This window comes from Petaurus breviceps, unplaced genomic scaffold (assembly GCF_028583685.1).
Source record: "Petaurus breviceps papuanus isolate PSGF00001 unplaced genomic scaffold, PetGlider_PUasm1.0 174, whole genome shotgun sequence".
Classification (NCBI taxonomy): domain Eukaryota; kingdom Metazoa; phylum Chordata; class Mammalia; order Diprotodontia; family Petauridae; genus Petaurus; species Petaurus breviceps.
In genome coordinates, this window is record NW_027185761.1 from 23,493,107 (window position 1) to 23,520,272 (window position 27,166).

General features: G+C 41.2%; 1 protein-coding gene across 3 annotated transcripts in view; it reads right to left on the minus strand.

Annotated features, from left to right (window-relative positions):
• ATG7 (autophagy related 7) overlaps window positions 1–27,166 on the minus strand; it is a 274,684-nt gene that overhangs the window by 220,562 nt on the left and 26,956 nt on the right. For all 3 annotated transcript variants that reach the window (XM_069083930.1, XM_069083932.1, XM_069083933.1), the window contains exons 7-13: window positions 25,377–25,526; window positions 16,973–17,061; window positions 15,318–15,439; window positions 7,961–8,051; window positions 7,696–7,840; window positions 5,549–5,707; window positions 2,748–2,942 (exon numbers count right to left, since the gene is read on the minus strand). In XM_069083930.1, coding sequence (XP_068940031.1) covers window positions 2,748–2,942; window positions 5,549–5,707; window positions 7,696–7,840; window positions 7,961–8,051; window positions 15,318–15,439; window positions 16,973–17,061; window positions 25,377–25,526 — 951 coding nt within the window. The remainder of the gene's footprint in view (window positions 1–2,747; window positions 2,943–5,548; window positions 5,708–7,695; window positions 7,841–7,960; window positions 8,052–15,317; window positions 15,440–16,972; window positions 17,062–25,376; window positions 25,527–27,166) is intronic.

The following is a 27,166-nucleotide window of genomic DNA, read 5'->3' on the forward strand; positions in this document are numbered from 1 at the left end:
TTCGACTGTAACTTTTCAGAGGGTAGGGCCTACATCTGAATCACTTGTACAGGGTCGAGCATAGAAGTACCTAGGAAAAGTGTTTAACCACTGCTTTGGATAAAGCATGAGAATCTCTCCTATTTCTGAAGCTTTCCAGTTCCCTGAAAGCCCTTTAGCAATAAGAAAGACTCCTAGGGATAGGCTTTATGGCAGGAGCTGGAGCAACCCCTTTACTTAGCTCAAAGTCACAATTTGTTTTGTTTCTTTTTACCATAAACAGCAAATTCAGTGGTGCAGAGAGGAAAAAAACATGTATAGAAACAAAGAGCTCTGAATACAAGGCAATGAGGAGGGGGGAGGACAGCCCAAGGCTCCACGGGAAAATTTCATGTACGGAAAGAGGGAATCTGTCAATAAATGTATCAGTCTCTTCTGAGCACACAGGCACAAAGTGCTCTGGCCAATAGAAAGAAAGAAGCAAGTCCCAAGTCATCCCTGTCCTCAAGGAGTTTTCCATCTAGTCACACACACGTGTGCATGACTCTCTGTCTGTGTATATCTATGCAAAGGTGCCAAACACCCCCAAGACACGTGTCAGGTGTCAGATGAGGGGTCCCAGAGGGGAAGCAGCCGCAGAAGTTCAGAGGCAGGGTTCACTGTGCTAGGCTGTTCAGAAGAGGTCTGTATCATGAAGAAGATGGGCCTTGAAGGACAGGGCTTGGAGGGGCAAAGAAGAAAGTTGAGGACATTTCTGGAGTTGGGAACAGTGTGAGAAAAGGAGAATGGAGCCAGAAATGGGCAAGGCCTGTTGAAACTGAATAGACCAGCCTGGCCAGAGTAGAGAGGGAGATTATGTTGGAGGGAATAAAGGAATGGTCTGAAGGCGAGGATGGGGCGACATCCTGGTGGGTGCTGCAGGGCTTAGACTCAGCACACAGGCAGTAGGGACACAATGGAAGAAATGCTTAGCTCCTCAGATGACACAGATCACCACATTAACCTGAAGAGCAGGTTTTGCAAAGGATTAAGGTAAGGATGATGTCAAGGTGACTGCCCAATTTGTGGGTTGAAGGGCATTAGGGTAAGCCCACGTGGCCCCTTGTTTTAAAGAGAACAGTTCTCCCTTGAAGAGGCTAAGCTTACCAGTTCCACATGGATGGTAAAAGAAGAAAGCTACTGGCTGGGAAAGCCTATCACCGAGTTAAAACAAACACTCATTATCATCTTTCAAATCTTTTTTTAACCTGCGCTAAATTAGCCTTGGAGCAATAAGGGTGAATGTGTGTTGTGTATTGATTCCCACAAAGCAACGATGGCAGAATTTACCTTTACCCCCCTCCATAGGCTTCGATTTGCAGGTAAGAAAATTATTTTCTAAAGCAGAAACAAAGCTGTACTCCAATTTCCCATTTGGATGGTTCAATTTTACCATAAAATCAGCATCCTTATTACTGTGACTGAAACAAGTGACAAAACCTTGGTTATGGAGAATGTCTTCCTTACGCTGTCTGTGTTGAGTCCTGCAACAGTCACAATAAATAGCTAAGCTCAACAGACCTTTGGACCACTAGGACTGGGTGGAATCCCAACGAAATAATCCCTGCCCAGAACTGAAGGGATTGGATCCCAAACACAGCAGCCACCATGACAAAAGTAATGCAATAATGTGGCCTCCTGACTAAGAGGTCCATGGGAGAAACCAAGAGAAGTTCAGAAAGTGCCTGACGAGGATGTGGTAGCCCTGGGTCCAAAGGAAGCAAGCAAGAGGTAAGATGGAGTGGGTCATGAGGGGAGGCCAAAATCTGTACAAAACCTTTCAGCCTTCCCAACTGCTGTACACTCACCTCCTTCCTTGTTCTGTTGATCCTTATTTATTTATTACTGTTTCTTCATTTCTCAATACAACTCTACTAATTTCAGGAGTAGGGGATACGTCATCATTTATTTTTAAAGTTGCTGAATTTCAAAATTCCCTGTAGTAGCACTTTGAATTCTTCAAAAAGAGAAGACTTCACAAGATCTAATGAGCAAATTAAACAAAACTATGCCAGGACTAGAAGTTCTTCATAGTATACAATAGTCAACCACCAGAGTTCAACTTCCTTCTTCTCAAACCTTTTAATCAAGAACCCATATGCAATATATGCAATGCAGAGATGAAAATGGGCCCTGTTTTGTGAAACCTTATAATTTAAGTTATTTTAAAAATGATATGGCTAGAGTTAAATGATACAAATAAAGTCAATCCTCGAATATAAATTCTAACTAGAGACCCTTCTGCCTTTAGGCCCCAGATCACCCTCCTTCTAAGCTGCCTCTGGAATCCTGCTAGTCTAGGGAGATCACACTGCTGCAGAAGAGCAGGGGAGGGGGGAGGAAGGAAGCGGGGAGATGTTTTCCTGTGTTCTAGTTGGAAAATAAAATGAGTTATCACATGGAAACTATTATGAGTGGTAGCTGATTCTATATGACTAAAAATGCTACAGTTCAGCTAGATTATGATTAAATGGATTTTGGAAGTTATTCTGGGACCCCAATCACCATTTATAACAGTTGCTATGAGAAAATGTGTTCTGAATTTCAGACAGCTGACTTACAAACCTCTGGAACACAACCTGTTTGTAAGCTGGGGCCTACATGCATACAAATTAAACAAGTAGAGTATTTATAAGCTCTTTTTTTTTTTTTAAAGAAAAGAGGCGAGAAGACTGAATGGAGCAGGGAGTCAAGATCAGGGCACTGTCATCAGGCCACACACACCGTACCTTCCTCTTACTTGCTGCAATGACTGCAGGCAGCCATCGACTTTCCCTGGTGTCCATCAAGAGGAAAATCACATCATGGTCCTCGATGAGCCTCTCAAGTTGTTCCACATCTTTCTGGGCTTGTTCCATGGTGACATTGGAAAAGTTCACAGGGTGGCCCGGCATGGGGATGCTCATGTTAAACCCTGCAGCATTCTGAGGGAACACCCAAAAGCACCTTACATGGGAAGCAGATACAAGTAGAATTATAGCAGCTAAAACACTTCGAAGGGACCCTAACCTCCCACAAGGGCAGGGTGATGGGACACTCTCCTTTCTGAATCTTTTATGAAGAGAAGACTTGTTCCCTCTCTAGTATGGGGTTTTGTCACTGTCTTGGCAAAACAGTGACATAGATGACAGTTGTCTTTGGCACCACATCACTCCTCCTGCACTCCTATCTCTTCACAGCTCAAATATCTGGTTATTAAGAAAATCAGGACTATATCCAAAATTGTTCTGGAAGTCTAGTTAGGATGCCAGGTCAAGTCACTTCCTAAATTATACATGAGACTATTTGTATCCCATAGGATCAAAGGCATGTAGAATAGTAAGCAAAGATAATGGCACAAGAGAATAAGTAAGTGATATGAAATGTCACAGATAATAAATACTAAATGAATCCTGAAGTGAGAGAAAGGTCACTTCTGAGAGTGGTCAGCAGAGCTTTGTAGCAAAGGGAGTATTTGAGTTCAGCCTTGAAGACTAGGAAGGACTTACGAAGGCAGGGGTCAGAAGTTGAGGTATTTTAGTTAGACTAGGCTCTTTCTTCCAAAAGGAGGTAGAGAAACATGGAGGCAGAAACATCCAGAGAGCGACAAATCCAGAGTCATATCTACCAAGCACTGAAGGAAAAATACCAAATCATGTGTGTTTTTTCAATCTGGCTTACTTCTGAGCACTATATTCCAAAGTCACTAAGGTCTGCTCACCCTAGAATGAACACATATAAAGGAGCCCAGTGTTCTTTGTTCCACCACAGGGTATGTGACGATCTTAGCACCAGTGTTTGGAGTCATCCATAATCTTGACAGAGCTTCCTAGATCCAAGATGGATCCCACATGCACATGTCTTGGATATGAAGGAAGAGGGCCTTGGAAATGAGGTCACAGATGGGCACACATCCTCCCTGCATCCTTTGTTATGATATTAATAAATTAGAGTGGAATAAGTTCCTCAAGACGGGGAACTGTCTTTATTCTATCTGACTCCAGGGCCGGTGCTCTATTCACTGCACCACCTAGCTGCCCCTAAATAGGTTTTTCATCATTGCTAGTTGAATTCCATTGAATTGGTATTGAGACAGAACTTACAATTTCTTACTTTTTTTTTGCAGGGGGGAGAGTAGGACAATTGGGGTTAAGTGACTTGCCCAAGATCACATGGCTAGTCTTTGCATTCAGTGTCTGAGGACAGATTTGAACTCAGGTTCTCTTGACTCCAGGGCCAGTGCTCTATTCACTGGGCCACCCAGCCGCCCCTGTCTTTATTTTTTAAATACAGAAGTGAATAGGTACAGGGCAGCAGAAGTCTGAGAGAATTCCAGAAATTTCCCCAAGAAAGGGAAAATGATATAAACAGAGTCAAAGATGTGATAAAGAACAAAATGTTTTAGAACCACCGGGCATTAGCACTAAAAGAAATAATTTAGTCCAAGGCCTTCATTTTTTAGTTGAAGAAACTGAGGTGCATAAAGGAGTTAAATTCCTATAGCAGGACACTGACAGAGTCTAGCCTAGAACCTTGACCTCCCCCTTCCTGGTCCATGCCGCACTTAGGACTCTGAGTCTTTATACTAAGCTCCTTGAAGGTAAGGGCTTTCTTGGTCCTATATTCTCATCCATGTCTAACTTTGGGCTGGGTGCAGGGTAGCTGCTCAGTAAATATGCATTACATTGAATTAATTCTCTTCTTATGGTACTTAAAAATGAATAGAAATACAAAAGCAGCATTTCTCAAGAAAACTGCATATAAACTAAAGGCTTTTGGCTCAAAGAGTCTGGAGCTGAAAGTGTCTAGTCTAGGACTGGCAGTGTGGCATGCTATACAGAACTATAGATTTAGAGTTCACAAGACCTGGGTTCAGATCTCATCTCAGACACTAGCTGTGTGACCTTGAGCAAGTCCATTTCCTCATTTGTATAAAGGGATAATAAAAGTACTGTTGAGAGAATGAAATGAGATAAAGGATATAAAGCACTCTGAAAACCTTAAAACACAATGTGTGTTTGTATTAGTTACCTCTGTTGTTATTACAAACAGGGAAACTGAGGGCCAGAGAGAGTGAGGTATTTGCTCAGGAGGATGCCAAGGAGCATCTGACCCAGACTAACTCTAGACTTGGTGTCCTTTCCATCACACCATACTGCTGAAGAGACAGGCTCGGCAGAACGAACAAGGAGAAAGCAGAAGCGAGTTCTCCTGCTTGGCTAATAAGCTTGGCTGCCTAGTACCTGCCTTGTGGGTAAGCAGATATTCTTAGCACAGCTGGTTTGACTCTGCTAGGAAACTGACCAAAAACACTACAGACAGAACCTTGTTGGATGACCCCAAGAAAACCTGCAGTTATCAATGAAATGAGCAGAATGATTTGCTTCATTAGCTGGGGATTTTAAGTGAATGATTCTACAAAAAAAAAAAAAAAATAACACCTCCATGGTAAAGATTAAAAGACAGCATAAAAACCTCAAATACACACACATACACACACATTTGAGGAGCACGGAAGAAGATCTCCATTACCAGAAATTCCTTTACTCACCACTCCTGGGAATATTTTCTGGAGCCTCTCTGCTGCAGCAATAGCCTTTGGCTTTCCTCCTCCCAAGCAGTCTTCAAATTCATACAAGGGCTGTCTCACAGGATTCGAATAAGAGATCTTTGCATTGTCCACAAAGGTGATGTGCCTGACTCCCCAACCCTACATGAAACAAGAGAGAAGAGTTTGTTTTGAATGAGCCTGTTAACAAGGGAGTCACTCTGGATTCGCTAAAGGACTGGCTTCTACAGCCATAGTCACCTGGGGACTTCAAAATAAAGGAAGGTTCAAAAACTGATATGCAAAACATCAGGCACTTTTCAATCTAGAAATACAATGTTCTTTTCGTTTGTTTGTTTCTGAAGATAACTGCATCATTAAGTCTCTAGATATCAGACACAACATGCTGGGTCTGACTGACGATCTCAGACACCAGTGTCTCTGACATGGGACTTTTGTGGGAGTGTCATCCCCAAGAAGTTAGAAAGGTCCCCCCAAATCCCCAAGCTTCCCTTAGTTACCCCCTGGGGGGACTCTCCCTCACAAATTCTTCATGAACAGATCTGGGCTGAGCTTCAGTGTCTTAATGTTGCCATTTCTATGTTTAATACTCACTATATAAAGCAGAACTTTTCAATTTGCCCTAAAACTATCTCAGCTGACTTTGAATTTAGTGAACAAAATCCATGGAGGGGTAGGAGCTGTCCATATCATTCATGAGTCCATACCCTCCCATCATATAGTCTTCCCAGGCTTCACAATATCAAAGAACTCTTGGAAAAAGACCCAGGGAGTTTAAAAAACTTGCCTACAACTAGTTAACAGCAGTGCAAAGCCCAGGGCTCCCAAGCTTCTCCCCAGCTCGAGTCCTAATCTTTCTACAGAGGCAGTGTGGCAGGGTGACCAGAGGACCAGCACTGCCAACAGAAAGAAGGAGGCGAAGGCCCCACTCCCACTGCCCACCAGCTGGGACACACGTCCATCAAATACGACCAAGTCTCAGAACTGCTCAGTACCTTCTCTCAGGTTCTCAGCTGCTGAAGAGCTGCTGACGTGCATGGGCAGAGGAAGGCTCCTCACCAGGAGTGTTCTACATTGAGGAAACCACAGACTAAACTAACAAGTACACTGTGGTAGAAAAACACTGGCCTTAGAGTGAGAAGCCCAGGGTTTGAGTCCTGCTGATCACTTCCTAGTCCTGTGACCTTGGGCAAGGTACTAAAGCCTCATCTGTCTAAGCCTGTTTATGTACCTGTAAAAGGAGGAACCTGGGATGAATGATCACTAAGGTACCTTCTGGCTCAGACTCCATGAAACATCACCCAGAAATGGCCCCTCTGCCCATTTTAGCTCTCTGCACATGGAACTTCACTACCCCTGATGTATGTGTCCTTTTTACTAAGGTCTAGTGACCAGAACCAAGCAGGTACTTCAAGGTCAAACTGATTCTGATCTTATACAGGAGTAAGGTCCAATTTGCGGCTTTGTTCCCAGTGGCCTTCCTGACACTCAGCACCTAGGCCTTCTTGGTTTGGTTTAACAGCATCTGAGGTTCTACTCCCAGAAAGACTTGAAGAACACACTCAACAGTGACCCCCAGACTCTTCTACCAAGGTGCTGCAGGACAAGAACACATTCAACGGTGACCCCCAGACTCTTCTACCAAGATGCTGCAGGACCAACAAGGACCCTGCAACAGGCTTTGACAAAAAGAATGGTCTCTGGATCAAAACTGATAGCTCAGGGTCCGTGATGGCCTAGTTTAGAATGAAGTTCATCTGTCACTTTAGCTTTGTATTTCCATGAGAAAAGTTTCCCTATGGAAGAGAATGGCAGCATGGATAATTCCAAAAAATCATTTGTATTCAGTTCTAGATTATTTCTTTTTGAAAGAAGTTTGCATTCCTTGAGTATATACTAACTAGGCCAAGGGGAAAGAAGACTAGGAATATGCTAGGCCGTGGGAAACAAAGCAGATGTGCCACAACTAAGCCATATACAAGTCAGCACTTAACTTTTAAGTTTCTGGAATATCACACGATTTGAATGAACAATCTGGAAGAGTGATAGTAAAAATATAAATGAACACAAGAGGAGGGAACATAGCCTCACAGGCTAAAAGCAATTTCCATTGGCTACTCCACACCTACCATTAATGTCCTGGCTACATTGCAGCCCAGGGTACCAGCTCCAAGTAGCAAACATTTAACAGACACAACTTTGTCCAAGTCCAAAGTAGGCACCAACCGCCAACACATCAATTTAAGATTCAGATCCACAGATGATTCGGCCAGCCTAGATAATGGAGAGTAATAGCTCAGGATCATTAGGGCACGTTTCCTAGAAGCACTCATGGTGTATGCCAGGACCATGGCCCAGAATGTCCAAAAAGATCACAACTAAACAAAAACATACCTTTTGGGGTCCATACACTCACTGAGGTTCACCATCCTTGGGCCCATGCTTCCTTTCTGGTTCTTTTCCCAACCAACAGCTTTTGGGCAATCTACAAAATTAAATAAAGCCAAGAAGGAAAAGATGAAGAGCGAAATGGTAAAGCCACAGATTTCATCTTTGAAGAGTCCAGAAAAATGATACAGCAGACATTCTCTTCCAGTAGCCTGGTAAAGGCAAATTCCCATCTAACTGAAGTTCTTACATTTTCGTATGTTTCTGTAAAACTCCACTTACCTAAAGTCATGCCAGTCAACCCCCTCTGCTCAAGAGAGCTACAGGAATGGGGGTCAGTGGGAAAAAAGTGAAAAGAAAGAGAAAAAAACACAATGGAAGGGAGTTCAGGTCATGACATCTTGGAAAGCCTCTGGACTCCTTTCCCAGATGTCTCAGGAGAGAAAGCCACCTAGGTGATGGTGACCTATCTGAGCTATTCTTCCCAAAAATCTTCCCTCTGTTATGTTTTATGGAGTTGCGTTACTGCACTCTGGTCTATATGACTGACTTTATCCTTCCTAAAAAAAATATTTTTACTTTTTCTGATTTATAGGAGCTTTGGGCCTTATTTTTTTAATGAGATGGCATCTCAAATTTTAATTTCATAGGGTCATAAATTTAAAGCTGAAAGTGACCTCAAAGGCCATCTAGATCAACCCCCTTAGATAAAGAAATTGAAGTCTAGAGAGGTCAAATGATTTCCCCAAGGTCACACAGACAGTAAAATGGAAGAGCTGGGATTTAAGAGCCAGAGACAGTGGTAGATTATGATAGAGTGACTTCAGACATGGCAATAATAATACTGCTGTGCCACAGAATTTCTCACCCATAACTGAGGACACCATTTGAAACCATGATTCTATCTAAGTATCTTGGGAAAATGTATGCATCCTACTTTGGGGTGGTCTATAAATTTTCAGCAAAGAGGTGACTCAGCAAATGTTCAGTCACATTGGGGGCTAAGCTGTAATTAGGCTTTTTTTCCCCTGGCTTAGCTCTATTTCCAGCATTGAGTACTTAAAATGGAAATAATCTATCTGGCTCCACTGCCAGGGAATGTAAGAATTTAAAATACCTTCTCTGTTAAATAACTGGGGCTTATCAATTCATATTATTGGACTTTTTCCAATATACTTAAATATGCAGTGCTCATGCTAAAGCACAAAAAACAATGCCCTCCTCTGTCCCCCTCCCCACAGAAGTTTTTTTAAATCTTGTCATTTGAAGACTCCCCAGTACAACTTTTTTCACCCTCTCAGCTGCACATTTCATTGAAAAAACTGAAGCTACTTCTACAAATATTTCCTCTTTTCCCCTTCTGCTCATCTAACATCCTTCAAAACATGTTACCCAACTATCTCTCCTTTAATTCAGTCTCTAATAGAGAGGTCTTCTCCAGCAGATTGGCCCCACTACTATCCCTGCTCACTCTCTCTTCAGCCTCTCTGTCTGTAGATTCCTTATCTGTTGTCTTCCCATACTTGAGAAAAAAAAAAACCCTCATCAGATCCTATTGTCCCTACTAAGGATCTTCCTGCATTTTTCTTCCTCTTTACAGTTAACTATCCTGAAACATTCATCTACTCATTGTCTACAAATGCCAAATTGTGATTCCAGAGGATTTTAAATGAAACACGTTACCCACCTCCTGACAGTGAGGGGATGGACTCAAGCTGCAGAATAAGACATCTCTTCAGATCAGGTGAATGTGGGAATTTGTTTTTCTTGACTAAGTATATTTGTTACAAGAGTTCTGTCTTTTTTCAATGAGGGTAGGAAGGAGACTGAAGGGTAAACAGAAGTAGGAATGGGCTTCCACCCTGCTATCCACCCCAGAAAGAAAATCATAATTCAGAGAATCATTGAAGCATTTTTTAAATGCACAGAAGAAAACAAAAGAGAAATCAAAAGGAATCACAGACAAGCAAGACAGCTTGAAAAGTAGCAAAATTAATTTAGTATATACTTGAAAACAAAACCAAATCTTTTTTTCTATTCTAATATGTATACAGAAATGTTTGTTTGCATTTTAAATTTAGAATAAAAATAAATTCAAAGAAAAAAATTTATAAACTCTTTATAACCTGGGTGCTAACCTTATCATTCAACTGAAACCGCACTTTCCAAGGTTACCAAAGATCTCAGTTGTCAAAAATAACAGCCTTTTTCTCAGTCCTCGTCCTTCTTGATCTCTCTACAGCTTTTGAGAATGCTAATCAATCACCCTTTCTTCCTAGCTCCTCTCTCCTCTGGGTTTTTGTGAGATTGTACTCTGTATTCTCTTCTTATGTGCCTGACCCCTCCTTTTCCATCTTCTGTGATGGATCTCCACACATTACAGCCACCATACTTCGTCCCGGACCCTCTTCTCTCTTTCTTCTCTATCACTTAACTAGAGGATCTCATCAGCTCCCATGGCTTCAATGATCATCTCCATACAAATGATTCCCAGAGCTCTTGTCTTTCCCAGGTTCCAGTTCCCCATCACCAAAAGCCTGCTGGACATCCTGAAATGGATATGCTGTAGGCATCTCAAACTGAACACATGGAAAGCAGAACTCACTATCTTTCTCCTCAAGCCCTCTTCTCTTCCAAACTTTTCCATAACTATCAAGGGTACCACCATCTTCCTAATATCCAGATTCAAAACCTTGGTGTCTTCACCAATTGCACTCTCACTCAATTTACATATATAATCCATTGCCAGATATTGTTTCTTTCCTCACAATTTCAGGCATACTCCCCTTCTCTCCACGGACACAGCCAACCCCCTCATCCAGAACCTCATCACCTCTCACCTACAGTGCTGCGACAGCCTTCTAATTGGTCTCGTTGCCTCGCGTCTCTCCACACTCCAATCTCTTCTCCCCTCAGCTCGCTAAGTAATTTCCCCAAACTGTAGGTCTGACCACATAACTGAGCCCCAGGGGGCTCTGTATCATCTCTAGTATCAATATGAAGTCTTTTGTTTGGCTCTTAAAGTTCTTCCCCACCTGGAACCTCCCTGACTTTTCAGTCTCCTTATACTTTCTTCCCCTCCACACATTCTACGTTCCCACTCCTTGGCCTAGCTGGTGATCTTTGAACACAGCACTCCACCCATAATCTATATCTCAGCCTCTGAACTGTCTGTGATCCATGCCTAGCATGACTGCTTGGCTCAGCTCACATCTCAGAGTCCCTGGCTTCCCCCAAGCTTCAGCTCAGCTGTCACCTTCTACAGGTGGGCTCCTCCCATCATCCCAGTACTGAAGCTTTCACCTCCAAGGTTCCTTTCCCTTCACCACAAAGGTAGCTTTTATGTACCTATTTCTTTACACGTCATCTCCTCCATTAGCACACAGGCTTCTAGAGGATAGGGACTGATTATTTCTTACCTTCCTCTGTGTAGTCAGCATTTAGAACAGTGCCTGGTACATAGTAAATGCTTAATAAATGCTTACTAACTAATTGAAACCATTTAAAGCCTTACAGAACCACAGTTTAGTACTATCTCCATGCTGAGGTACTACTGATCAATTACACAGAGAAAAGATGGTAACTCTGCTCATACAAATAGCTAATACTGAATACCAAACTTAAGAAGGATTCTAAGTGTTCATAGAAAATATAAAATCTATTTCCAAACAAACATGCCAACAATGTCCTTTACCCAAAACAATGGTTTAAACACCAGCCATCAGAAATTGCTTGTTTATAACCAAATGAGTCTACAATTGATGTTGAGTCATTTCATCAAGGAGAACAGAACTCTCCTGCTTCCCGTCCATCCCTCCTGAGAACAGAAAGCTCCCAGCTGCAGGGCTCCAACATGAATCTCTTCCCCTTGGGCACTATCCTCATTTGCAACCTTATCTCCTTCCTCTTGTCATGGTTTTCTCCTCATCCTACCGGCACAGTTTACATGGTGGAGCTGGAAAAGACCCTCCATCTCACCCAAACCCCTCACTCTTTGGGTCGTAGGGTCTTAACTCTAGAGCTGGGAGAGATCTCAGAGGCAGTCTAGTCATTTTCAAATGAGGAAACTGAGTCCGAGAGAAGTTAAATTATTTGCCCAATATCACACAAGTAAAAAGTTGCAGGGTCAGGGTTCAAATACAAATTCATTAGGCCATATTGCCTCCTCTGCCTCCACAGTGCAAGATTAGAACCGGAAGGAGCCTCTGAGAACATGTAGGGTGGTTAAAAACTTCTCCAAAATTACAAAGAGGGTCGGTTAGGTGGCACAGTGAATAGAGCACTAGCCCTAGAGTCAGGAGGACCTGAGTTGAAATCCAGCCTCAGACACTTAACACTTACTAGCCATGTGACCTTGGGCAAGTCACTTAACCCCAATTGCCCTCCAAAAAAAATTTAGTGCAAAGTTACAAAGAGAACAAACAGAAGGAGCCTTGAACCCCTGTATAGAGCCAGTGCCCTGATCAGGCTCTCCCTGGCTTATAACATGACAATTATATAATGGTAATTATATAATGGACAATTATATAATGGTAAGCACAGAATTAGTTCACACCTTGTTTCAGCTACTGAATTAATACCTTGTTTCAGTTCAAGTTTCTTTTGAGCCTTGTATCAAGTCTGTTAAGAAACAGAACATGTGAACCCCACAACTTGTGAACCCGAGAACTCATGAACTCCTGCAACAGAAAGGGGAGGAGCTAATGACCATGTATAAGGAGAGGTCTTGGCTAGTAACAGCAGAAGTGAGGACTCTTGTGGTGGCAGAGTCAAGAAGGAGGAAACTTGTGGTATCCAGATACTCTGTTTGTCTGCTCTGTCTGTCTTGATGTTTGTTTGTGATACTTTGTACAGAAGCCCTGGGACCTCACTGGAAGCCCCCCGAAAGAGGACTTTCTGGTTGTCTGTTTACAGGAAGTCCTAGAGGAAGGTTTCAGAGGTCCTGGGACCATACTGATGATGTGTGTTGAGTTCTCAGACCTTGTTGGTGGGTCTGAGTTGATTTCACAGGCAGATAGTGAATTGATAATGGTGTTGGCAATGTGCATATTATTGTGGCTCTGTCAAGCTTTGTCTTCCCAGAAACAGGAACTGTGAAGGACTTGAGGCGGACTGGACACTGTGAACTTCAATATGGAACAGGAACTGGATGAAGAACTGGACAAGGAGCTGGACAAGGAACTGGGAGCTGTCTGCCTTTGAACTCAGGTGACAGTTGGAGCTGGGACCATGAAAGAGGAACCATGGAAGCTGAGAGTCAGCCTCAAGTCAAGCTGAAAGAAGACTTTACTTGGATACTGTGTACTGACTGAGAAGATTATTATTTACTGTGACCTAGGGGTGGAGAACTTTGACTTTTGTACTTTGTGATTGAATTAAGGATTTTGTGATTGACTAATGAATGTACTTTGTTTAAAACAATGTGACCACTTTGGTGAAAACTATGTGGCCATTTTAATGATGTTATTGAGTTGTGACATGGTAAATGCTATATTTTGATTTTCTGTGATAAGTTGTAACATTGTGTTATATGCTGTGTTTGATGTTCTGTGAATGTTTTGCTCTGATTTGTTATTGAATAAATAGTTCACTATACTATGTAATCAGAACCTTGAAAGCTGTTCACAACAGCAGTCCTCTGGAAAGCTGCTCGTGCTTGGCTTTATACAAACTTGTATTAATGGACAAATGGGAAAAGGCTAAAGGATTCCTTCAGGGTCCTCCCTCCACCTCTAACCAAGGGCCTTCTGGAGACAAATATTCTGTATTTCTTCTATATTGTATTAACTAGAACATAATAAATAAAATATCTTTCTAAAGTATGAACCAGGGCAGATAAGGTTAATGTAAATCTCCCTGGCATCAATTCAAATCTCTATATACATATGGGCACACACACATATGGCCCTTCAAAGACTCTCTCCAGTGAGCAAGGCACTAAACCTTTCAGTATTCTAAGACACGTTCAAATTCAAATTCAAATAGATACAGGGCCACTGACTGATACATCAGGATTCCTACAGGATGAATACTGACTTATTTTTTTATATCAAATGTGTTCTGTGTTTTATTGTATTTTTATTTATTTTACTAAATTATTTTCTGGTGACATTTTAATCTGTCACTCCCTGGCCTCATGTCTTTGGAATGCTAGGCTGCAGAAGACAATGGTATCCTGCACACATGGGGAAGTTTTCTCAACCAGGATTCTCTATAACAATAACATCCTAAGTCTGGTTCTTATACCTAATTATTTAAAGAAAATGTTTTTAAAAATATCTTTGAAAAATTATAAATGTTTATATATGTAACCAATATAACCAAAATGGCTCCCTCCCAGAACAAAATCTTTTATCAAACAACTGTAAGAGAAATGCATGTTATTTTAGAATAGGCCAGAAGAGGGCACTAGTGTGTCAGACACGTCTGAGGAGGCCAGAGAAGAAAGGAGGAAGCTGCCAAAGGCCCAAATCTAAACCAAGGAACCAGGGAAGGGAGCTAGTCTGCAGTGCTCCACCGGTCTTCCTGTCAAAGCATCTTTATTGGGAAAGCCTTATCCCTACTGCAACACGGAAGACCCACAAAATGTCCGCAGTGACCATCACCGAGCTCTGTCACTCATGCCTGGTGGAAATGACATCCCAAAATCATTTGATACTTCCTTACTCCCTTACTCCCTACCGCTCCAGCCCCAAAGTGCACTGGACAGAGACACAAAGGAAGCTAGCATCATTTCACCACTCTTCTTATCATGGGCAACTTATAGTCGAGGGCTGGGTTCAGAGCCAGGAAGATTTGGGTTTTTATCCTGCCTGACACATACCAGCCGTGTGAGGCTGACCTAGGCAGGCACTGAGTCTCTCAGTCCACTAGGCAATGTTCTAGGACCAAAGATTGGAAAGAAAGTACTGGCCTGCACTGGCAGAGGGTACATTCTCACCCAGAAGTTTCCTATGTCCACAAACTCCTTGGCCAGTCCTTGTTCCTTAATATACAATATAGGATATTACATCCTTCCAGGTGAACAAAGATTAAATACACCCAGGGCATTGATCCCTAGCTTCCTTTAGGAGAAGATATCTTGCATGAACCACATAAAGGAATGAAAGTTTTGTGGTTCATTTTTTATTTTAAACCTCTGCCTGAGTACAATTTTCTTCATTTCCTAAGGATGCTTTCTATTTGCTTTCTTCTGAAGAGCAGATGTGCTGGGCTCAAAGCAGCTGTTCTTACCAACAAAGATGTGGAAAGGTCTTGATTTCTGTCATCGTAACCATTACGGAAGAGGAGAAGGAAGTGAAACCAGGACCAATGTGCTTCTGTTTTAAAGACAAGGAGGCTGATTCCTATGCTGGGCAATTACCTGAGTTAGACGCCAGTTCTGGGAGCTGGACTTCAAAGATGATGCTGTGGGTGATGTCCCTCACCCCCTGCAGGGTCCGGTCCCGGAAGCAGAGGACTTCAACTGACTGGAAACGGTCACTCCTGTTGTAACCCCCAACCCCCAGAGAAAAAAATCAGATCAGAGTCTGTGCAGTGTGAGCAGAGCAGAAATCGACACTATTCACTTCAAAATTACTGTCACTCAGATACCTTCACTTGGAAACAGCTTTAACCTTCTGGAAAGTTATGTATATGTATATATATGTATATACATACACACATATGGGAGGATCTTTACAAGGCAGGGTAAAGAGTGTCAAGGGAAAGTCCTCCATGACATTGGTCTTCTGATTCTTCCCCTGTTGGTATTACATTGTAAAAAAAAGCACCTCTGTAAAGACTCAAAATCCATCTTTTAAAGTGTTTTATGGAGCCTATATTTTATTATAATGAAATACCATTTTCCCTGATCTGAAAGACATTAAGAGTGCATGTTTTGGGGAGGCCAGGTGGCGCAGTGAGTAAGAGCGCTGGCCCCAAAGTTGGGAGACCTGGGATCGAATCCGGGCTCTGATACTTAGCACCCACCCAGAAACACATGGCTGTGTAACCTTGAGCAAGTTACTTAACCCCAATTGCTTCAAAAAAAAAAAGTGCATGTTTTTCTTTAATTACCTGATACAAGGAACAATTCACTATACTTTTCTGTCTCAGTTTCCCTATCTATAAAATAGGGATAATAATCACACCTACTTCTCAGGGCTGTTGTGAAGATAAAATGAGTTACTTGTAAAGAGCTTTGAAAATCTTTAAGTGTCATATAAATACTAGCTGCTATTAAGAATAACAACAAGAAATCAAAACTAAATCCTGAAGATGTAGTCACCAAACTTGGGCCCAATAAGAGACAGGATAATATACTTCCCTTCCTTCTCCCTGGAAGTAGAAAAATATGGAGGTAGAACACTGCCTATAATGTCAGAGTGGATTGGCTAATTTTGTTGAATTGCCTTTTTTATTCTTTGTTAAAAGGGATGATTCGCTGGGTGGGAAAGGGAAGAGAAATATATTGGGAAAGGAAGGTAATATAAAAACAAGTGAGATCAAATAAAAACGAAAGAAAAACACACGGTAACTATAACCTAACCTGAAACTTATCACTCTTTTTTTATTGTGGGAAAAGAGGAGAATGATAGGAAAATCTTGTTGGCAAACCACTTCTAACCTCTGGCAATGCAATCTCAAAATTTCTGATCATATGCCTTTCCTGCCAGAAAAGTCTTCAGAAAAGAAGGAAACGGGACCCACTAATGACCTCAGCCCATGTCATTTCTGGGATAAAGATAAGGGCCTTGGCCTAAGGGACTTGCCCACCTCCATCTGGTCCTTTAACTTTTTCAATCCAAATTTTAAATGACATGAGACCAGCTTTGGACCCAACAGACCAGATAAAATCTTCAAAGACAATTATATTGCCAAGAACCTCTGTTTTATATGCCAGAAATGAAAAATACATTTGAAAAAAACAAAAGTTGAATAAAAACTACTCTCAATAAGATGCATTATATACATGCTTGCTCACACGCATGCATGTGCGCACACACATACATACACACACACACACATACTCAATACCATTTGTATGCTGCCAGGACCAATAAATTCCTCAATGGCCATCCAGGATATTGTGCTAAATTACAGGGATCATATACTCCAACTGTAATCTGTGAACAGAAGAGAACTCTGAGTAGGTCAAGTATCATTTCTGATACACAACACAGTAGATGCTAATGCTCCATTTCCTTGTTTAGACCATGCTGGGAAATAGGAAAAATAAGATGCCTGGGAAAGGGCCAAGAAAATGAGGCCACAATGAAACATTTACCCCCTTGGCAAGACAAGTTTTGTGATACCTCAGCTTCCAGAAGGGAAGCCCAGGAAGGGCCCTTGAAATCAGTCTAGAGCAAGATCAAATCAAGAAGAAGTTCACCATATGTACAAGTGGTCCAAAGTTAAATAACCCATTTACCAATCTGCCTAAATTGTAGGAAATGAAAGGTTAACAAATGGCTAAAATCTAGCTAGTAAGCCCTGGGTTTTAAAGGGAAATACTGAATTTACTTGGAATAATAGACTTAGAACTCTCTTTGTATATACATTCACCCTTCCAGTAGAACTAGCCACAAAGAAATACAGCTCCCAATAGGGCATTTGTACTTTTTAAAGGCTTATTTTGAGTATTAAGATGATTCTACTCAAGTGCTTCTCTGACATCAGCCATCATGATATGGAGATAACCTTGAGTTCTAGAAGGTTCTGCTACTAGAACACAATCTCTGGCCAGGCTATCACACCAGAAGGAACATGAGCCCAGAGACAGTTTTTACATCTGCTGAGGAGCAGCCAAGACAATGAGCCCAGCTTGGCTAGAAGGTAATGAAATCTGGGGCCAGAGTAATACCTGTAGACCATTTATTATGGAGACAACATGGTATAGAGGAAAGACCACTGGATTGAGAGTCACAGAACCTGGATTCTGCTTGCTTCACTCTGCATCAGTTTATACAAGTCATCACAGGATTCTTGGAAAATATCCCCTTCATCATTTCTTATAATACAATAATATTCTTCCACATATTCATATGCCATAACTTGTTCAGCAATTTCCCAAATGACAAGCATCCCCTCAGTTTACCATTCTTTGCCACCACAAAAAAAGGGAGCTATATTTTTATATGAATCTTTTTCTTTTATTGTTTTGGGATACAGACCTAATACTGGTGTTATTGGATCGAAGGGCATACACATTTTAGAACCTTTTGGGACATAGTTCCAAATTGCTTTCCAGAATGGCTAGACCACTTCACAGTTCCACCAACAATGCATTAATACAGCTGTTAACCCACAGCCCCTACAACAATATCATTTTTCTTTTTTAACTCAGCCAATATGATAAGTGTGAGGTGGAAGTGTTATTGCTATCTCTATTTCTCTATTGATGACTTAAGAGCATTCTTCATATAGTTATTTATAACTTGGATTTCCTCATCTTAAAACTACCTGTTTATATCCTTCGACCATCTGTCAAATGAGGAATGGCTCTTATTCTTATGAATCATTTCCCTAGATATCTTAGAAATGAGACCTTTATCAAAGAAACCTACTGGAAGATTCCCCAATATTCCTGCTTGCTTCTAAATTTAGCAGTATTGGTTTTGTCTGCAGTAGTTTTTTTTTAAATGTTACTTAATCAAAATTGTCTGTTTTACCTCCTGTGATCCTCTCTATCTCCTGCTTGGTCATGAACTCTTCCCCTATCCAGAGATCTGAGAGATAATTTCTTCCTTGCTCTTCTAATTTATCATGTTACATTCTCTCTATACATGTAGTTTTGTGTTTTTAAAAATTTTTTTTCAGTTAATGAAAACCCACTTTCTCTCCCTCCCACCTCCTCTCCCTAATGAGAAAACAAAAAAAAACCCTTCTACAAAAATGCAATAAGATGTCATATATATGTATATTTGAGTACACACATACTAAGTGTTATCAGATTCTGCCTTACTACATTTGTAGTATATATGTATGTGCATGTATCTGCACTCAATCCATCTGAATCTATACACACTCATATACATATATATCTCACATATAGTCATTTGGAGCCACTTTTTACATACTGTAAGGTGTGCTAGACTATTTTCTAGACCTCCCAACATTTTTTTCAGACGCTGAGTTCTTACTCCAAGAACAAGGGGTTTATCAGGCACTATGTTACTGTGCTCATTTGATTCTATATATTTGTGTACCTGATTTGTTCCATTAATCAATATGCTTTTCGACCAGTATCAAACTGATTTTATTACTGATTTGTATATAGTTTGAGATTATATATTACTAAGCCCCCTTCTTTCCCACTTTTTCATTACTGTCCTTGAGATTTTAAAACTTGTTCTTTGGGGATAAATTTTATTTTTTTTTCTAGATCTAGAAAGTAAACCACTGGTAGTCTGATTGGCATGGCACTGAATAATGTCACTTTAATTTTTTTCATAAAGGGTGTTTTTGTAGTTATATTCATATAGCTCCTGTGTATGTCTTAGCAAACAGACACCCAAGTACTTTATGCTTTCTGTTACTCTATCTCTTCCTCCTAGATTTTATTGGTAATATATAGAAATGCTGAAGATTTGGGATGGGATGAGGTTTCATATCCTATAATTTATGAAGTGATTAGTTCGATTAATTTGTTGGTGGATTCTCTAAGTAAATCATGATATCATCTGTGAAACATGATAACTTTGTTTCTTCTTTGGCTTTGCATAGTCTCAATTTTTTTACTGTCTAATTACTATAGATAGCATTTCTAGCATTATACTGAATAGAAATGATAATGGACATTCATGCTTTATCCCTGATCAAACTGGAAAGGTCTCTGTAGCCATTAGTTTAACCCAGTGACACAGTTAAGTGTTTGGTGGACTGGGATATGTGAGGGTAGGAGGTCAGAGGGAGGCACATGCCCTATAATTTGGCCAAAGGAGTGCCCTGGTGGTATATGACTTGTCATTTATTGCCACACGTTCCCACAGTGATTCTGTACAAATTTAGAGACATTTCCCCTGCAAATGTTCACATGGACTGCCTGTGCCTGACCTGTGGTAGAGCCTTTCACGCTTTCTATTGATCTGATCAGCCACAGTTGGACACTGTCTCCCCAACATAGTGATGTCATTTTGGTCCTCTTTGAGAGCAAAAGACAACCACCAGGGGCGGCCAGGTAGCACAGCGAGTAAGAGCACCGGCTCCAGTGTTGAGAAGACCTGGAGATCGAATCCCGGGCTCAGACACTCAGCACCACACCCAGAAACACCTGGCCATGTAACCTTCAGCAAGTTACTTAACCCCAATTGCTTAGGGGCGGCCAGGTGGCTCAGCGAGTAAGAGCACCGGCTCCAGTGTCGGGATGACCTGGATCAAATCTGGGCTCAGATACTCAGCACCACACCCAGAAGTAATAACTGGCCATGTAACCTTGAGCAAGTTACTTAAAAAAAAAGACAACCACCAGCCAACCAACCAAGAAGTCTGTGTAAAACCAAGAATCAGCATTATCTGCAATGGCAGTCCTTGACGGGATGGGTGTGACCCTTGTATCCCCCAGGACCCTATCACTATATCCGGTAACACACTCAGCACTTGATAAGCCCTGATTCCCTGGTGTTCCCTCAGAAACCTGTGTGCTTCCAAATGAAGCCACCTTCTGACTGCAGATCCTGGACAGGGAAGGACATCATTTTCTATGACTGAGTAACTATGTCAGGAGAGGAGCTCCAGGGGGTACCTGTGTCCATTTGAAGACTTCAAGAATTATCTTGTGAGAATCATTTGCATTCTGATCATCAATTCTGAAATCTTAGTTCTCCAAGTGACTTATCCTACTTAGAAAACTCAGGTGGATCCTTTCCACACTTCTTCACAACATCAAAAATGTGGAGCTGAAGGAACCGTGCAAGTCTTCTAGTCCAACCCCCTCATTTTACAGATGAAGAAACTGAGGCCTGCAGGGATTCAACCAAGGTCACCCAGGCTGCTATCTAACATCTAGGCACAATCATTTTGCCCCAAGAAACCACCCTTCTTTGTTACCACCTCCTGGAGTCACTGCCCCTCAGGAATAAAAAGGGAGCTCCAGGAAGGAGCACTTATCTTAGGAGGGACCTGGAACAAGTCATCCATCCTCTGTGCACCAAAGCACAGCAAAGTCTAGGACCTGAACTCAGCCTTCTTCTTACTATACCCTGCCACCTGCCTCTCCATTAAGAAATCAGAGAGGAACCATGTTCTGCTACCCATCAGGAAAAGTACCCTCATATGTCAAGCAGAAAATCTCACGATAGGAACTGAGTTCTTATGATGCACTTATGTTTTAAATCCCCTAATCAGACTTAAAAATTTGATATCTAGTTTCCTATTAAAGCAATTTTAGTTTAAAAAACAGGATGACTTTAAAGCTACACACACTCTGGTATTCTGATGTCGCTGACATCTCAATGTGGCCACTTCCTTTAAGGAATACAATGCATCCAGACCTGTCCATCCTGTGTTTCCAAGTCCTTCCCTAAATCTATCACAGAGAGTCCACCAATGGGCTGGGGCCTTCTTCTGGATCTCTTGCCATTTACCAGAAACCTACTATAAGTAAAAGCACTGTGCTGGGCTTTGGGATACAAAGACAAAACTAAACTTAAAAGTTCCCACCTTAAAGGCAGATCCATTCCCCTGGGTGGCACCATAAGTAAACATAAGTATATATATGATAATCTGAGGAGGCAGAGAGTCCTAATAAGCAGGGACAATCAGGAAAAGCTTCCCACGGCAGGCACTTGAAATCAGCTTTGTAGAAAACTAACATGTCTAAGAAGTGGAAATGGAGGAGGACCCTGTCCCCCGCATGTGGAACAGCCAAAGGCAAGGAGGCAGCAGCTTCTTTGGAGGGTGCATCACTTCATTCCAAACTTAAAAGGCTTTGGAGAACAAAAAAAGTAGAAAAGTATTTCTTTTTAAGAATCTGAATACAGTCAGAGAAATATAAAGGTTAAGAAAACTGCATAACTCATTGCTGAAAAAAACCAGTTATAGGCTGAAGTTGAAAAATTATCCATAAAAATTAAAATTGGCAATTTATCATAAGAAAATATTGCAAGAATCAGAAATGAACTAGGGGACACTTGAATTTGCTTTATGGAAATAATTCTAACTGCCAGACAAAAGATAAGTAGCCTGGAGAATGGTTCCCTTCTGTCTCCACCTCATTTCTTGGAAGAGTTCCCTCCCTTTTAGGGAGTGGACCCTGGCACAATCTTTCTAACGGGACAACCTTCGGCTCAAGCCTTGCTGCAATAGTAGCTCCTCAGCCCATTTCACTCAGTGGGGGAAAAGATATATATATATATATAAGATATATATAAAAGATATAATTCACAGGTCTTTCTTTGTATTTATTTATTTAGGAACTGGATCTCTCTGTCTTGTCCAGGCTGGAAATGCAGCAGCTGCTTTCCCAGGCTGATCACACAGGAGCTTTACCCTGCTCCATTTCCCTAGCCATGTGGTTTACCTCTCTTTAGGCAGCCTGGTGACCCTCTGCTCTCGGGGCCCATCATATTGCTATTGGACTTAGAGCAGACACTGATAAGCTTTAGCCCTCCTGCAGTTTAGAACTTCCAAACCCAAGTAATCCACTAGCCTCAGCCTGCCCAGGTGCTGGGGATACAGGACTGTCCCACAAGACTCTTCAGAAGCCCTGCATTTTCTTTTGGGACTGGAAGAAAGAGGCACCCATTAAATTTGATGTATGAGAGGGGAGGCTAAGTGGTGCAGTGAATAGAGTACTGGCCCTGGAGTTAGGAGGACCTGAGTTCAAATCTGACCTCAGACATTTAACGCTTACTAGCCATGTGACCTTGGGCAAGTCACTTAACCCCAACTGCCCTGCTCTCCCCCCTCCAAAAAAGCAAAAAAAAAAATTTTTTTTTGACATAATAGAGTTCTCAAAACTGAGAGTTTTGAGAGTTCTCAAAAAGCACCACTTCTTTTAAGGAGAGAATGAAAGGGTAGAGGAATAAAAAAGCCCATGGAACAGTAGAAAATAGCTAAGGTTCATATGGCAGTTACCTCTTACCAAGGACTATGTTTTCCATTCTAATCTTGGTGTAGTAGACAAGTAATCAGAAGGCATGGGTTCAAGTTCCACCTTTGACACATACTGGATTTGTGACCCTAGAAAAGTCACTTAATCTTCAATGCCCTAAACCTTCAGGCAACTCTCTAGGACTACAAACTGTAAATAAGGTGCCACTATGTACTGGTTGAGGTATTTCATAAACCAATTAAATCATTGTTGTTCACTTGTCTTTTGGTTGTGTCCAACTCCTCATGACCCCCTTAGGGATTTTCTTGGCAAAGGTACTGGAGAGGTTTGCCATTTCCTTCTCCAGCTCATTTTATAGATGAGGAACTGAGACAAATAATGACTTGCCCAGAGACACACTGCTAGGAAGTGTCTGAGGCTGCATTTGAATGCAAGATCAGTCTTCTTGACTCCACCTAGCTGCCCAGTAAAATCATTGCCCTCCTCAAGAAACTGAACAAAAGAAAACAAACAAAAACCCCACCATGGCTATGAGAAATCAAGAAAAAAAACAAATTTACTGCTAACAGAACTTAATGATTGGTAATCAGTATAGGAACAGCTGGCAATTACAACCACAAGAAGCTAATTCTGATTTTTCTAAAATAGAAGGTTTAAAAAAAAGATATAAAATAGGTTAGACTAAAAACTAATTTGATTCTAACATGACTTGACCCTCTTTCTTTCAGTTTTGTTATATATCTGCAAGTACCAAAATTATTCCACTTTTATAACTTCATGACTCTCATCAGATAATTTTTTAATCTATAGTCTCCTTTTGATCTAAATTTGGCATGTTACTGATAATTTCCAATGGACCTTTATAGGGCTTATTGACCAGGCACAGTGGGTATGTGTCTATGGTACCCACTGCTGGGGAGACTGAGACTGGTGGCTCACTCAAGTGTGGGAGACCAAAGCTGCAATGGGGCTAAAATCGACTGGGTATCCTTACCAAGATGGTTAGCATCAGGGAGCAGAGGACTACCAGGCTACCTAAGGAAGAATGGACAAGCCCAGGGAGAAAAAATGGAGCTGATTAAAGTTTCCATACTGATCATTACAAGGGTAGGGTCTATGAGTAGCCACTGTACTTCCTAAGATAAGGAATATCATATATATATATATATATATATATATATATGATAAATATGGTAATATATAATAAATAAGATATATATAAAGATAAATAAGATATCTATATATATAAAGATAAATAAGATAAGGAAATCCAATCGCGAAATAGCAACAATAATAACAATGACAATAAATAGATATGTGTATCTGTATATGCGACTACATCAACACACATATAAATGTTACACGATTATATGCATATATGTAGAACTTAATTCAACATATTATGTGAGCGCCTACTGTAAGCAAGGCACTATGTTCAGTTCTGTGCAGACCATAAGAAGAATAAACCATGGTTCTTGCTCCAAGAGCTTCCATTCTAGCTGGAGGGATGAAACATACACAAATAACAGAAGATGTCACATGACCAGCATAACTTAAATGATAGAGACAAGAATGACAGAGGGATTTGGCTATTCAACAGGAGAACTCTTCTAGGAAATGGTTTCCATTTGATCACCCAATGTGCCAAGCTCCAGGTGAGATTGTAGATTTTCAGTGAACCTTTTTCCTGCCTGGGGAAGTAGCCTTTTCTTTACAAGTTCAGAGGAGGAAGAGACGACTTCCGGTTAGGGTGATCAGTGATGACTTCATGGGAGAAGAGATTAGCCTAGGACTTGAAGGACAGGCAAAAATAAGGGAGTGGGATGCATTCTAGGCAGAGGGAGAGGTATAAGAACAGGCACCAAAGCAGGAAAGTGTAAGAAGTCTTTGCGGCTGATATGTATCCCAGTCTAGAGGAAGCAAAGCGTTCACATGAAGGAATAGCAGGAGAGCAATGAGGCAGGAGAGGCGGACAGGCACCGTGTGGAAGGCCCCAAATGCCAAGCTAAGGAGGCAGGAGAGCCCAGATAAAGCAGCACGGCAGCAAGATTCATCTGGCAGCAAGGCAAAAAGGAGAATAAAGGAGGAAGAGACAGCAAGCAGGGAGAACAGTTAAATAAACATTGGGGAAGAAGAAAGGACAAGAATTAGTGATTGGATGAGGGAAAGGGTCAAGGGCGAGAGGAGGAAAAAAAATAGGGAAGTCAGAAGGAGGAACTGTTTGGGAAAGGAAGGGGACAAATGTAAGGCATACAGAAATGTTTTAACTGGATTTTTTTAAAGTTAATAAATCTAAATGAGTTTACATTTTGCTTATAGTTTATCATAATAAAATCCAACGGGATCCTTCCCACCAAAAACTACAATCACACACAAAGTCTTTCTAACCTTTTTCCTTTGATCTTGGAAGAAATCATTGCAGTGCTTAAGCAAGGAGATGAGGATGGAATTTGTGTCATACTTAATTAAAAAGTAAGGCAATGCTGTGACTCCTTCCGTCTGGCAAAGATCATCATACGCACATTCAAGAGCTTGAATCTGAAAACAGAAACATTATTACTAAAGTATATGGAGAAAATCGTTAAGGCTGATACAAATTAAGAATAAACTTAAAACCAACACTTGGAAACAACCAATCATGCCCTTATCAGGCTCTGAATTGCCACAATTGAAATGTGGTAAGAATATATTTATCATCACTCTAAGGAGCAGGAAAATATGATCATTGACGTCGCACCCAGTATTCCATCCTTGACGCTCACAAACAAGGGAGTTTCTTCAAGAACAGTGACACTAAAGGGAATTCATTGTTCCCTCTGATGACAAGTTCAAAAGGTTCAAAAAGGTTCTAGAATATTACAACAGTTCCTTCATGAACATTATGGATCTACCATCCATGAACTTGACTTCTAGCTTTTGGAAACTTTTTAGATTCTCTGACTCCATGAATTTTGAGGGAAGTTTTCTATCTCTGTCAAACCCCTCCTATATAGCCAAGAACTAATTATTTTTTTTTTAAGCAATCGGGGTTAAGTAACTTGCTCAAGGTTACATGGCCAGTTATTACTGGGTGTGGTGCTGAGTATCTGAGCCCAGATTTGATCCCAGGTCATCCCAACACTGGAGCTGGTGCTCTTACTCGCTGTGCTACCTAGCCACGCCAAAAACTAATTATTTTAAGCTCTAATATGACAGTGCTATGATTTCAATGGGGGAATACATCTATGTTCAGATTGTTAATATCCTTCACAATTTTATACATTTTTTTCCACTTCTTCCAGTGATCTTTGTCTTTATGGACCAGAACGACCTGATATTTTTAGTTCTTCTCCTAAAAAAGTCCCTCCACTTGGTTATTTTATATGTCTTTCTTACCCTTTGCTAGCTTTCGCATGTTTTCCTTAAAATCCGAAAACCATAACTTGATACCGTATTTCAGATTAGAAGTGCTATGACCTGCTGTCAGGGGAGGATGTTTTCTGTTGTGTTCCTAAACCTTTCCTGACGATACCCAGCATTCTGTTGATCTTTAGCATGTTGGGTTGATAGCTCCAAGAAAACAAGTTAAATGTTGGGCAGTCAGTTGTGCTTAATTGTTTTTGTTTCTTCTAAGGAAAGGCTAGAAGTGCATGGGGGAAAGCAACAAGTGCCTATGGTAAGAAACACAAAAAGATCATCATGTATAAAAATGTAGAGCTGTAAGGGATGGCAGAGGTCATCTAGTCCAGCCCCGTCAGAGGCTGTACAGAGAAGGAAGCAGAGTCAGAGGGGGGGGGTGACTTCTTTGGGGTCCCACAACCCAGCAGTGTCCCCAAGAGGAGCCAAAGCCAGACCTTCCTGACACTATCCACTGTACCCTGCTGCCTTCCTTACAGGCACTGGGAAAATGTTTAAAGATAAAGTAACAAGCCCAAAATAAAGGAAGAGTCAACTAAAAGCAGAATCAAAGAATAATCAAGTATAAAAAAAAAAAAAGTCTAAAGGCCACAAGCTCTTTCTTGGGCCGTAACTGATAACTTAGGGCCCATCACCCTCAAAGCCATACTCTGAATTGCTTTTTCCAAATTGTCACATTTGTCTCCAATGAAGTCTATGTCTTTGCTGCCCACTACAATTGTCTCCCACTATCATCGCATGACTTGCTCCTGTCGACTGGGAATTCCACTCCATAAAAGATG